Below are 14163 nucleotides of genomic sequence, written 5' to 3' on the forward strand. Positions count from 1 at the left end.
CGCCGTCTTTCGACAGCGACTGATGATGAAGTTCAGCAGCATGGCGCCGGAATTGGAGCGACTCAATGAACGGGGTTACAGGCTTCCGCTTAACGATTCCGAGATCAAACGCATGCAGAACCTGAACAGGACTTGGTCGGCGGCCTCGGCGCAGACTACCGAGAGATTTAGGTATGAATTCATTTGATCTGGACCTTGGAGGTCCACTGTGATCATTCTTCACAGGCCTGTAGACCAGGGATGCCAGTTATCTTGATAAAGTATCTGTTACTTTCCTGTTTATTTGATTTTCAAGCTAACTTTGAAGTTACTTCATCAGTTACTTTCAGTAGACGGCACATTCAGACTCCCACAACGGTTCAGCCTGTCCGTTCTCAGATCCGCCAATGAAAGGGTTTCTGAAACTTTGTGGACTTCCTTTTTCGCAGCAAGCTGCAGTCCTTCCTGCTTCAGCAGCAGACCTTCTTGGAAAAGTGTGAGACCTGGATGGAGTTCTTGGTCCAAACGGAGCACAACCTGGCCGTGGAAATCTCCGGAAACTACCACAGTTTGATGGAGCAGCAGAAGGCCCACGAGGTTGGGGGTTAGGGGCCTTCTCCGACTTGCTCCGGAGAATTTGTTTCTTCATCGACGCTTTGCTGTCTTGCAGTTGTTCCAGGCCGAGATGTTCAGTCGCCAGCAGATTCTCCATTCTATCATCAGTGACGGGCAAAGGATGCTGGAACAGGGTCAAGTGGATGACAGGTAAGCCTTGAAAGCCCTTGAGTGTTTGCCATTGTACTTGGGTGACAATGGAAAGTATAACTGCCGATTGACGTGATCCGCTGGTAGACCTGATCTACAAACCGGCCTGGCCCGTCTGTCCGCCGCCCTAATTGGTTGCGCTCTGGACCTTGTAGGAAGGAATTCAATCTAAAGTTGGCCCTGCTGAGCAACCAATGGCAGGGTGTGGTACGGCGGGCCCAGCAGAGGCGTGGTATCATCGACGGTCTGCTGCGCCAGTGGCAGCGCTACCGTGAGATGGTGGACAAGCTGCGCAAGTGGCTCCTGGACGTCTCCCAACCGGCAGAGGGTCTCCGGCCCGGCACCACCGTTCCTCTGCAGCAAGCTCGCTCCATGCTGGACGCGATCCAGGTGGCTAAAAAAACGACCAGCAGGAAAGAATGTCATTGACATCTACGTTTGGTCCAACTTGACGAATGAGTGTCTGGTTTGTACCCCCACCCTGACCCAGCTTAAGGAGAAAGTCCTACAGCGGCAACAGGGTAGCTACATCCTGACGGTGGAGGCCGGTAGACAACTGCTGCTCTCGGCCGACAGCCGGGCCGAGGTGGCCTTGCAGGCCGAGCTCACCGACATCCAGCAGCGGTGGAAGTGGGCCAGTGGACGCCTGGAAGAACTGAGGAGGCAGCTTGCCACCTTGTTGAAGGTGCGACGGGAGCTGCTAAGTTAGCCTCGTTCGACTGCAGCCTACCTGTGCCGAAATTTTTCCCATTGTTGCGTTGTGTCAATAACAGGACTGGGACCGCTGCGACAAAGGCATCGGTGCATCTCTGGAGAAGCTTCGGGCCTTCAAACGACAACTCTCTCAACCTCTTCCCAATCACCAGGATGACCTGCAGGCGCAACAGATGCGCTGCAAGGTCCACTGGATCCTGTCTGCGTTGGAACTTAGTGTGGGTCCACATTTAAATGATTATATTTTTTCGTAGGACCTGGAAGGGGCCATCGAAGGCTGGACTGGTGATCTGGCCCACCTGACTGTGCTGAGGGAGTCTCTATCGTGCTACATCGCTGCCGAGGACCTTTGCGTACTGCAGGAGCGCATGGAGCTGCTGCAGCGCATGTGGGAGGAAATCTGTCACCAGGTAACGGAGGCGCTTACGCTTTTTTTGTTGCTATCGTGACAAGAACGAGATAATTCAAAAGAATTTGGTACCGTGATCAGGATTTGTAACATTTCGTTAAAGGAGTAGAACAGCGATGGGTTGATGACATTGATCGACATCTCAGTTTTCAACGTGGTTAATTTTTAACTGATTTCTTGTTGAAACGGATGCATCCTGTTTGAGCGACAGGAAACACACAAAACCGCCCAGACCTCACTCGCCACGGTTGTCTTAGGTACCGCACGTCGCTTGACTTTACCGAATGTCTTGCTATCTTCGCAGCTGTCCCTGCGAGGGCAGCAGGTGACCGACAAGCTGAACGAGTGGAGCGTATTTAGTGACAAGTACAAGGAACTGTGCGAGTGGCTCACCGGCATGGAGAGCAAGGTGTCGCAAAACGGCGAAGTCAGCATCGAGGAGATGATCGAGCGGCTTCGGAGGGTGAGAAACGCCCATTTTGGAAGCAGCTCTATCTTCCGTTGAAGTCTGTCGGGTGACATAGTAGACATAGACATAGTATTTGTTGCTTTGGTGGTTTTTAAGGTGCTCCATAAATATCCGGAGTATTTGATTTGCATTAGAGTCAATACTATATCTGTATTTAGGGGGGGCGGGTATCAGAGGATAGCCCACCTCAAACCCCTGATGGCAACTGGTCTAAAACTAAAAACCTAAAAATGTTGCTTTTAATATTAGTGATCTGTTTTTAGGACTACCAGGAGGAAATCTCTGTGGCTGAGAAGAACAAGCTGCAGCTCCAGCAGCTGGGAGAGCGTCTGGCTCGGGCCAGCCTCCCGAACAAGGCTGGCGAAATTCAGCACAAGCTCTCCAAAGTCAACGACCGCTGGCAGCACCTCATGGACCTCATCGGAGCTAGGTTAGGGGACGGACGAGACACTGTCATCTGTCATTGAAACTACTCAAGATTGATTCTGTGACAATTTTGCCTGCACATACCTCAAGTCAAAAGCTTCCGGTTTCGCTACAGTTTTAAAGTAAAATTGGGCATTTTTCTGGTAGAAGTTCAGCGTGACTGACCACGATTGCCTTGTTTCCTAGTCACAGAGTTAGAACCCAATTTCACAGAGGTCTGACAGGAATTATTAACGTTTCTGTCAGATCAATGAATCGTCCGACTCCTATTTTCAATCACCAGGGTGTCTCAACTTTGTTGTCGTCAGGGTGAAGAAACTGAGGGAAACTCTGGTAGCCGTGCAGCAGCTGGACAAGAACATGAATGGCCTGCGTACTTGGCTGGCACACATCGAGACTGAGCTGTCCCAGCCCATCCCCTACGACTCCTGCGACTTCCAAGACATTCAGCAGAAACTTGACCAACAGCAGGTGAGGTTCGATTTTTCGGCCGTAGGATCCATTTGGAATCAGCACGACACGGTGGTCGAGAAGTTCAAAAGTACTTTGACTTTGTTACGGTCCATTTTTCTGCAGTTAGTTCTTGAACCGAGTCTTCATTTACTGACTTTTAGATTGGTACCTTGGCATCGTCATGGCACCAAAGTGATACTCCTAGCTTAGCTAATTTTTATTTCAGTACAGTGTGAGTACTGTTTCCCGTTCTGTCAGAACATGACACCGTACGTAATTTAAAGGAGCTTCAAAGCGACATCGAGAAGCACAGCACCGGCGTGGCGTCAGTCCTGAACCTCTGTGAGGTTCTGCTGCATGACTGCGACGCCTGCGCGACTGACGCCGAGTGCGACTCCATCCAGCAGGCCACGCGAAGTCTGGACCGGAGATGGAGGAGCATCTGCGCCTCCTCCATGGAAAGGAGACTCAAGTAGGGCCTTAACTTGGACTTGAGAACCTCACCGTGTCGTTATTCTGCGGTCCTCTCAAAACTGCGTGTTGGCTTGCAGGATTGAGGAAACGTGGCGTTTGTGGCAGAAATTCCTGGAAGACTTTGCTCATTTCGAGGAGTGGCTGGATGCTTCTGAGAAGACGGCCGCGTTGCCCAACTCCTCTGGTGTTTTGTACACCGAAGCCAAGGAGGAACTCAAGAAATTTGAGGTACACCATTGGTTTTGAGTTTTACCAGACAAGATCGTGTTTTTCTGAAAAAGAAGGAGCGATCCAAACAAGGATAACTTCACGATTACCCCGTTTGACATCCGCAGACTTTCCAGCGGCAGGTCCACGAAAGCCTGACCCAGCTAGAATTGCTGAATAAGCAGTATCGCCGCCTGGCCAGAGAAAACCGAACGGACGCTTGCGGCGGCCTCAAGGAGATGGCGCACGGCGCCAACCAGCGCTGGGACAACCTTCAGAAAAGGGTGGTGGCTATCCTCCGCCGCCTCAAGGTCCCTGTCACGAGTCTTATCTATAACTTGCCAGGGAAAGTGTGCAAACCCTTTGAAATGACCCGGAGTGATGGAAAATCGGTATTAGAATGTGACCCGATCATCAAGATAAGAGAAACGACCGTCTGGAGTCGCGTCCAGGCCCTGAGGTCGCCCGCCACTCACGTTTTAGGTTGAAGTCCGATGAAGTCTGTAGGTTGACGTAGCCAGTTGGAAACCAAAATCAAACTTTGTTCTAAGTTGTTGTTTCAATCGGCGGAACTATTCTCGTGAGCTGCGGTTGGTCTGAGTCTCAATCTGCACCACTGTCTCATGGTGTTCCGCAAGGGTCAATCTTGGGGCCATTTGTTGCCTTGGTTGTTTTGAACTCATTCACTGCCAGACTGAAAAAAATGTGTCCACTCCAGTGCCAGGGTTTTTGTCATTGTCACTCCAATTGCAGGACCTAGCCACGTCGTCCTCGCTCATTCCAGTGGCGTTATGATATGACTTTTCCTGCAACTGTGTGTTTGTTTTAGTTGATATGGTGACACGGTGTGTTTTTCCTGCCTCTGCAGCACTTCATCAGTCAGAGAGAAGAGTTTGAGACGGCCAGGGACAGCATTCTGGTCTGGCTGACCGAGATGGACCTGCAGCTTACCAACATTGAGCACTTCTCTGAGTGCGACATCCAGGCCAAAATCAAACAGCTCAGGGTAGGAGAAACCGAGCCACGATGTTCTCTTGAATTGATGAATCCGAATGAAACGAAAAATACCGTATCTGGTTTTTATCGTCCCGCAGTCGTTCCAGCAGGAGATCTCACTGACCACGGCCAAAATCGAGGGGATCTTCCACCAAGGCGAGGCGCTGATTGAGAAGAGCGAGCCACTGGACGCCGCCGTTATTGAAGAGGAGCTCGAAGAGGTGCAGCGCTACTGCCAGGAGGTCTTTGGCCGTGTCGAGCGATACTACAAGAAGCTCATCCGGCTACCGGTAAGACCGAAAGCAGATCTGAGCGGTAGACCACAGACCGGCAACTGTCGAATCGCTCCTTCAGTTGGCCGAGGACGATGGAGAAGCGTCTCTCTCGGATCTGGACGAGGCCGCCGACCTGTCGGGCCTACCGCCGTGGACCGAGCGTCTGGGCGAGGGTTTCCTGTCGCCGCTGCCTTCCTCGGGGCGCTCGGCGGCCTCGCTGGCGGCGCAGCTGCGGACCGAGCGCTCGGGCCGCGACACGCCGGCCAGCGTGGACTCCATCCCGCTGGAGTGGGACCACGACTACGACCTGAGCCGTGGCCTGGAGAGCGCCGGTCGGGCCCTCAGGGAGCAGCAGAGCGACGAAGCAGACTTCCCGCAACCAACCGCCGCCATCTTGGAGGGTCAGTACTCAATCCCGTCCGATTGCCCAAATTGTTCGTTAAGTTTGTCAACGAATTCATTCATCCATTTTCCAGAGCGCTTTACCCTCGTTAGGGTCGCGTGGTGTTCGGCAGCCTATCCCAGCCGTCTTCTGGCACTAGGCGGGGGACACCCTGAATCGGTTCCTAGCCAATCGCAGGCCACAGAGAGACAAACAACCAGTCACTCTCACACATACACCTGGAGAGAATTTCAAGTGTTCAATCAGCCTGCCGTGCGTGTTTTTGGAACATGAAATGAAAGCGGAGTACCCGGAGAAAAACCACGCGGGTCCGAGGAGAACATGCAAACTCCACACAGGGGAAATACACCATTCATTGCACCTTATACTCCTGCGCGCCTTATACACTGGAAATATATATTATATTATATTATATTATATTATTTTATATTAATATTATATTATATTATATTAATAATGCAATATATTATTAATGATTACACTAATATGATATATTAATAATATAATGCTCCTTAAACCCCCATGCACCTTATACACCGGAAAATACATTATATTATATTAATAATGTATTTTTAATGATTATACTAATGTGACATATTAGCGGTGCGCCTTCTACACCGGAAAATAAGTTATATTATATTATATTATATTATATTATATTATATTATTGATATATTATTAATGATTATACTAATGTGACATATTAATGATATAATGCACCTTATACCCCGGTGCGCCTTATACACCAGAAAATAAATTATGTTATGTTATGTTATGTTAATAATACAATATATTATGAACGATTACACTAATATTATATATGAATAATATATTCCTGCACCTTATAGTGCGCCTTATACACGGGAAAATACGGTACTTGTAGCTGCTCTCCCATTGGCTATGACCGAGCATCATCCTAGCATCCCATTGGCTGAGAGGAACCTCGACCGAACGTGTCTTTGTTCGAAACAGACGTCTACGATGCGGCGTCCCTCGAAACATCCCCAGGAAAAAAAAGTGCCCCCAGCAAAATGGCGGAAGGCTCAGTGATGTAAAATGGCCGACGCTGAATCTGTGTGTGCTTCCCAATGTGTCTTCCAGATGTAGTGATCCCAGAGAACCCGGAAGCCTTTGTTAAACTAACTGGGAAAACACTGAGGTGCTCCGCCGGTAGGCAACGTGCCAACAAACCCAGCATGCCCGACCAGAATTTGCCAACTCTGGGGCACTTTTTAGCTTTTCACACCACTTTTGGAATGATGTTCGCTTGCACTTTTTGCTCTTGGCTAGTGACACTTTTCTAAACACCTTGGAGGTGGGGGAGGGGCTTCATTCCATTTCTTTTTGGTTACCTGACAAACAAAGACAATTAGAGTCAAATTTGGCTTTTTGACCATAATCCGTTCCAGACAGCTGTTTGAAAAGCCAAATATTTCCCATCATAATGGATGTCATTGGATTGGATTGGAAAGACTGAAGAGAAATGGAGCCGAGTCCATCACCTTGTTTGTCACTTTGCTTTTTTGCTGAAATGACTCCAATGCACACTTGCCGCTCGGTATTTTTCCGTGATGACGAGCGTCGCGTGTCGACTTTTTTGGTGTCCGCAGGGGAAGCGTCCTCGTCTGACGGCAGCCGCGGTCGCACTCACGCCGTCGACCTGGATGCCTCCTACTTGGGCTACGTACGTTTGAATTTCCTCACCCGATCCCTCGCGTCCTTTGCGTCATTCTAACATTTTTGTCTTTTGTTTATGATTTGACCCGTCGTTAATTTGACTATTTATTTCTTGAATGAGATCATCATTCGTACCGTTGTCGTCCCCCCGCAGATGCGGCTGCTGGGCGAGTGTCGCGGCAACATTGAGGCGGTGAAGAGGATGGGCCACGAGTTAAAAGCGGAAGAGGACACGGCCAGCGGTTTAGCCAATCCCGGCGGCTCCCGGTGCCAAACGTCCGGTAGGGCCCGCCTCCGCTTGGTCAAAGGCATTCCAAGGCCCGCCCCCTTGACCCCGCGCCACTTTCTTGCGGCAGGCGTGATCGAGCGCTGGGAGCTCCTGCGGGCTCGGGACCGGAGCCAGGAGATTCGCGGCAAGCGGGACCGGCGGCTCCACTCGGATCTGGACCACATCTGGACTTGGCTGAGGGAGGCCGGCGACCAGCTGGAGCGGCAGAGGAGGCCGGACCTCAGCACCGACATCCACAACATCCGCTTGCGCATCAGGAAGCTCAAGGTACGATCATGCTCACAAGTTGACATTTGCTGAATATTCGGGGAGTCTTGTTTTCAAGTTGATCATGTAAGTGACGTCAATGGAGGGAACGCAGCAAAGCGACACGCAATGCATTTTGGGTACTTTTTTTCCCCTGAAAACATCGTGTTGATGGCGAAATTAGAAGGAAAACGACATAAATAACGTGATGGTGAATCGTTGTGTGTGGCAGCCAATGGCGGTAAGACGCATAAAGAAGGTGGAAGTGGACACCAATTCCCAGCGGACCAATCAGCCCATTTCCAACGGAGCTTGTGCGCCATCTTGTTCATTTTCATTGGAGTCCCGACAGCTCGAATTGATACGGAAGGACTTCTTTAATCCATTGCAAACATCGATGCTTTCCTCTTTAGAACTATTTGAATCATATTCATAATGAGTAACAAGGAAGCATCTTCTCCGAAACTGAACTCTCTGAAGCTATTGTTTTGATTCTGGAGCAAGGCAGTGTGTGACCAATAGTGACATCACGAACAAGGGGGCGGGACTTTCTGAATCATCCCAGTTCCGAGCTCATTTTGTGGCAGTTTTGGGACACTTGAAGTCATTTTTATTGATGTTTTGCATTTGACAAAAAATATCAGCCTGCGTGTTTTGGCTATTTGAGATGCTATCAAACGTTTTTCTGATGTCAGTTAGGAAACCAAAAAAAATGGTGTCAGTTGTCCTTTAAATGTTGGCGGTGGTGGGGGGTCCATCGTGTGTCCAGGAGCTGCAGAGGGCATGGGACAAGCGCAAGGGCATCGTGCTGTCCATCAACCTGTGCAGCGCCGACTTTGTACACGCAGACACGGACGAGTCCAAGGAACTGCAAGCCAAACTCAAGGACATGAACAGTCTGTGGGACAAGATGGCCGCCTCCTTGGACGAGTGGAGGTCCTCGCTTCAGGGAGCGCTCATGCAATGCCAGGTGGGTGCCCCCCCCCCCCCCCCCCCCCCCACACACACTGGTCAGCGTGGTCGTCCCCCCCCCCAAAAAAAATCATCCATTGACATATTTTCTTTGTTTAATGTGATCATCCGTCCATCCCGCCGGCAGGACTTTCACGAGATGAGTCACGGCCTCCTGCTGTGGTTGGAAAACATCGACCGCCGGCGTCACGAGGTGGTCCCCATCGAACCCGTCCAGGATAGCGACACGCTACAAGAGCACCATAAGTCACTCACGGTATGGGAATCTCCTGGGATTTGGACCTCCTTAAATGTAATGACTAGCTTGTGGGGGTATAGCTAGTTGAGACTTTTTGGGGGGGGGGGCTACTTATAATAGGCAGGATGAGTCAGACTGCCCCTAATGGCTATTTACAGTCAAATCACATTCTATATCATTTGATCTCTTGTTTTCTTATTTATAATTATATTTGTGGTATTATTGTGCTTGTCTTGTGATTTGAAAGTGTCCTTGAGAGTTTTCGCAAGGCGCTTGTAAATAAAATGTATTATTATTAGAATATATTTATAGATATATATATATATTTTTTTTTAATCAGGATCCCTCTGATCCAAAATGGCCGCCTCAGCCCAAAATGGAAGACTTTCCGCGTTTGTTTTGTTCATATATTCTTTTGACTTTTAATCGTGATAGGCAAGAATGCCTAATTTCATGTTTCAAAGACAAATTGGCCCGTAAAGGTTCATTAAAAATAAATAAACTAAAAATACTTGAGTATGCCCAAATCCAAAATGGCCGCTTCAAAACAGAGGAAGAGAAAGAGGCATTTTTAGCAGTTTTTTTCTTCTTCTTTTTTAAATTGTAGAATCAATTTCCAAGCAAAACCACAAGGAAAAACTTGCTGTGTCTTTGGGGGCTTTTTTTTGGAGGGTGGGGGGGTCTCCTCACCATAAACAGCTTTCATTTATTCCTCATTCTGAATTGAGCGAGCCAACACGGGAAATTCCTCCCGCGATCTGGAACTAAGCTCTGACTTGCGCGTTTCAGCAAATCCGCCAGGAGCTGCTGGACTCTCAGCAGAAAGTGGCCTCGCTGCAGGACATGGCGCTGCAGTTGCTGGTCAACTCGCAGAGCGGCGACTGCCTGGAGGCCAAAGAGAAGGTCCACGTCATCGGCAACCGCCTCAAGCTGCTTCTGAAGGAGGTCACCCGAGACCTGAGGGAACTGGCCCGGATCCTGGACTTGAGCAGCAGTCAGCAGGTACCCCAAGTCCCAGTCCACGGAGAGTTCCATTCACTCATCGACTGCCAGACCATGTGCAAAAAGGCTCATAGATATACAGATAGATAGCTTGCTAGCCAGTCAGCTAGATAGCTAGCTATATCATGAACGTATACATTTTTGTCGTGGAGCCATTTGAGCAGGTCACTGGAGATCAGTGTAGACAGGTACAGTGGACAAATGTTAGCACATTATGCTGGTATTATGATTCAATTATTAGCAATTTTACGAGTTGGTAAGATAGCATTATTAATATGAAAAGCAAATGAGTGGCAGCTGATCATCAGACCAGAGTAATTCGTTTTTCACATATTTTTACAAGATTTTTGGTGGTAAATTTAAGCAGCAAAAAAATCTGAGGAGCCATTTGGGAGCCAAAAGAGCCAGAACTTTTTAGTGAGCCGAGCATAAAGGAGCCGGAGTTCCCATATAAATACAAATATTTTATATAGTGTAGTTTTTAGATGAGTAATTAGTTTTTCACATACTTTTACAAGGTTTTTGGTAGTTAATTAATTTAAGCAATAAAAAAAATTGAGGAGCCAATCGGGAGCCAAAAGAGCCGGATCATTTTAGTGAGCCGAGCCAAAAGAACCGGCTCTCCGAAAGGAGCCGAGGTTCCCATATAAAAAAAATATTTGATATTGTGTAGTTTTGACATGCGTTTATCACATAATTTTACATGATTTTTGATAGCTAATTAATTTAAACAACAACAAAAAAATCGAGGAGCCATTTGGGAGCCAAAAGCGCCGGATCTTTTTAGTGAGCCGAGCCAAAAGAAGCGGCTCTCTGAAAGGAGCCGGAGTTTCCATCACTCGTGTGCGTGTGTGGTGTTTCTCCAGGATCTGTCATCTTGGTCGTCTGCGGACGATTTGGACACGGGATCCGGCTCGCTCAGTCCCGCCTCGGGGAGGAGCACGCCGAGTCGGCGGCAATCGGTAACGTATACGCTTGCCTATTTCCGCTCCTCTTCAAGCCCACCCGGGATTTCGGATGTGAAAATGCATTCGGCCCCTTTCACGCAAAGTCGACGGGAAATTTTACAATCGAGACTGGAACGTTGACGCGGGTGTAACTTTGTCGTGAAATCCAGCGTTTTTATCATGAATGAAGACAAAACAAAAATAACTAAAAAAAGGAGAAATATATGTTTTTTTAATCCTTTGAAGCTAATTAATTATAATGGCAACGAAAACATGTCTGTCACTTACGCTAAACCATTCTGGTGACATTTCTGTACGTTGCTCCTGAAGAATGAAAGTCAAACTGTTGTTTGAGAATTTAAAAAAATAATAATACAAACTACAACTAATAGTAAAACGCCTTAACTCATTCACTGCCATTCACAAATTTATTTGGGAATTGAAAATACAGTGATACGTCGGATACCACGAATCCCTTGGCTTACAAACTCTTCGGTTTACGAACGATAAATTTATGAACATTATACCTTGGCATACGAACTATTTTTCGGGATACACACGGAGCTGCCACAACGTGTGGTGTGTTGTTCGCAAACGAGCCCGTTCTCCTGACAAGAAAATGGCGGCCGGCTTGTTTTGGTCCTCTATTCCCCGCCCCCAGTCGACTGGTTTCAACGTTGATAGAAAATGGATAGAAAACTGTGAAACTTGGACTTGTTTCAACTTTATTGATTCAAAGGCAGAGTGTAGACTGCAAGGTTAAAATATCCCATCAATCAGGCTCCACAAATAACCCGCACAAGCCATCTGTACACTTGATGCAAAAAGCTAAACGGAACACAATTGATGAGGAACTAGGTAAAAGTATGGCAGAGAAAGGACCTACAAGGGATCATTCCTCAACAAGTGTTTCATGCTGAGGAAAGCGGCCACTCCATTCCATCAAGCCAACAACGACCATCACAGAGGTCAATAAAACCAATTAATTATACTGTACATTTTTTTATTTAATCATAATACCATAGCACATTTATTATACATAAAATAAGGTATATTTTGTGTCGTTTTAAGGCTTAGAAAATGATGTTTTATGGGCACCTGGGAACGGATTCGTCTCATTTTAATGGTTTGCTATGGGAAATATTTTTTTTTTCACCTTACACACTCTGTCTGGGAACCAATTAAGTTTGTAAGCCAAGGTTTCACCGTATGACATCGGCAGTGAATGAGTTAAAGACTCAACTCGAACAGAAGCCATTTTGCGAATAAAAATTGTCGTAAAAATGAATGAAGGTTACCTGAATTTGGAACAGCTAACTCGAAACAAAATGTTTGTTCCCGCCTTGTATGCAAATGGCTGAAATGCATCTTTTCGCCTGCAAAGAAAAAGGCGGGCAGTGTGAAAGGGGCTCTCCGCCTGCATCCCACGGAAGTGAAAAACGCACCCCCCCTTTCCCATATTTGGATTTTTCCTCAACTGCACTTCTGCACTTCCGCTTCCACTTCTCTTCTCTTCTCACTTGCCAAACTTTTCCCGCATACATGCCCCGCGAGAAAGCCAGTTAGCTAGACCCCGCCCCTTTCCTTGACTTCCATCGTCCTTGCGTGCGGGCGAATGTTTCCCAATCGGCTTTCCTCAGAACTCGTTTTCACGCTAGTTTGGATCCCAGCAAATATTTGATGAGATTTCGTGCGGCACTGTTGTCTTTGGACCTTCTCACCGTGATGCCGCTTGTACTTCCGGGTGGCAAAAGGGCTCTCCCATGTGGCGCCTCCAGTGGTGTGGGGTGTCATTACAGTCTGGTTAATTCATTAATTTTATTTGTTTGTTCAGATTTTATTTATTTATTCATTTGTGTGTTTACATAACTTTTTTTATTCATCAGATTTTATTTATTTATTTATGTATTTATATATTTATCTGTTTCATTCTGCCCATTTTATTTTATGCAATTCTTTATTTTTTTATTTATTTGATTATTCATTTGTGTGTTTACATAGGTATTTTTATTCACCAGATTTTATTTATTTATGTATTTTTTTATCTGTTTCATTCTGCCTATTTTATTGATGCAGTTATTTGTTTTTATTATATTTATTTATTTATTCCTTACTGTGTTCACTTATTTATATATCTTTTTAATATTTATTCAGATTTGTTTTTCCTTCCTCTCTTTTTATTCATCTGTTCATTTATTTATTTATGACTATTCATCCACTCTATTTTAATTATTTATGTACATTTATTTGGTTGTTTATTAACATATTTATTTATTTATTCCCCTGTTTATTTTAATGTATTTTTCCCTCAACCGCCGCGGTTTTTATGCGTGAGGCTGTTCATATATGACGTCAAGTAACTTGCAAGATGGAAGACGGCTTTTGTTTTTTCCGTTCATCTAATTTTGTCTGGCATTTAGTCCCGATCAGTGGCAGCCAATCACTTTGTGCCACCCGGAAGTTTCCATGTCACCACTCGTTTTGCAAAACTCTCCAAGCATGCCCGTGCTGCCGTGGTCCTCGCGTGACGGAATGAACATGCCACCATTTTGTTTTCATTTTCCTTTCTGTGGCCTCTACAAGAGGGGCAACGTCGATGTCATCGATTGGCTTCTGTCTTACTTTGCCTGGACTGAAATTTTTCTTTTCTTTTATACTTCTTTCCCTCCTTGGCCACCTTTCGACCGACCCGTTCATTGCAAACAGCGGCGGGGCAAATGTAATGTGTCACAGCGTGGAGGCCCCGTCGGCGGTCCGCAGCACAGGTACATGCTTCCGTTGGTTGCTAGCACACTCGGAAGATGATGGAAGGGAAGGCGGCGCCAGATGATGCGTCAAAAGGTGTCCACTCCAGTGCCAGGGCTTTTGTCATTGTCACTCCAATTCCGGGAACCACAAAATATTGACTTTTAGGACTACGTCAACATTCAATGCAGCCTTAGGAACCTTCGACGCTCTTCTTTCATCAGACGAAAAAAAATGTTAATTCCTAGCTAGCTATTAGCCGTCTAGCTGCCTGGGTTTTGGCTGGCTTTATCTGGCTATGAATTAGCTATTTAATAGCTATCCATGAGCTAGATAGCTAGCTGTTAGCTGTCTAAACATCGCAAGAGGTCAGGCCAGTGCTTTATCATCACACCAGTAACAAAAACCAAAACCCGAACAAATTCAAAATGGCGCTCCACGTCACACTTTTCAATTCCTGAATAAATTCACGAATGG

General features: G+C 46.8%; 1 protein-coding gene across 13 annotated transcripts in view; it reads left to right on the top strand.

Annotated features, from left to right (window-relative positions):
* The window catches only part of syne1b (spectrin repeat containing, nuclear envelope 1b), an 81407-nt gene that overhangs the window by 64231 nt on the left and 3013 nt on the right, over positions 1–14163 (top strand). For 10 of the 13 annotated variants that reach the window (XM_089004496.1, XM_089004502.1, XM_089004500.1 and 7 more), the window contains 25 exons: positions 17–171; positions 429–576; positions 650–744; positions 900–1134; positions 1235–1429; positions 1518–1643; positions 1713–1868; positions 2172–2330; positions 2600–2766; positions 3071–3233; positions 3500–3687; positions 3767–3917; positions 4025–4207; positions 4765–4902; positions 4991–5182; positions 5247–5568; positions 6672–6740; positions 7181–7254; positions 7402–7528; positions 7604–7803; positions 8552–8752; positions 8882–9010; positions 9782–9994; positions 10861–10956; positions 13648–13706. In XM_089004496.1, the coding sequence (XP_088860622.1) occupies positions 17–171; positions 429–576; positions 650–744; positions 900–1134; positions 1235–1429; positions 1518–1643; positions 1713–1868; positions 2172–2330; positions 2600–2766; positions 3071–3233; positions 3500–3687; positions 3767–3917; positions 4025–4207; positions 4765–4902; positions 4991–5182; positions 5247–5568; positions 6672–6740; positions 7181–7254; positions 7402–7528; positions 7604–7803; positions 8552–8752; positions 8882–9010; positions 9782–9994; positions 10861–10956; positions 13648–13706 (3941 nt within the window). Of the gene's footprint in view, positions 1–16; positions 172–428; positions 577–649; positions 745–899; positions 1135–1234; positions 1430–1517; positions 1644–1712; positions 1869–2171; positions 2331–2599; positions 2767–3070; positions 3234–3499; positions 3688–3766; positions 3918–4024; positions 4208–4764; positions 4903–4990; positions 5183–5246; positions 5569–5643; positions 5975–6671; positions 6741–7180; positions 7255–7401; positions 7529–7603; positions 7804–8551; positions 8753–8881; positions 9011–9781; positions 9995–10860; positions 10957–13647; positions 13707–14163 lie in introns of those variants that run through there. The other 3 variants (XM_089004509.1, XM_089004504.1, XM_089004511.1) reach the window with 3 other exon arrangements.

Source organism: Hippocampus bargibanti, linkage group LG09 (genome assembly GCF_051943395.1).
Source record: "Hippocampus bargibanti isolate YZ-2025 linkage group LG09, ASM5194339v1, whole genome shotgun sequence".
NCBI lineage: Eukaryota > Metazoa > Chordata > Actinopteri > Syngnathiformes > Syngnathidae > Hippocampus > Hippocampus bargibanti.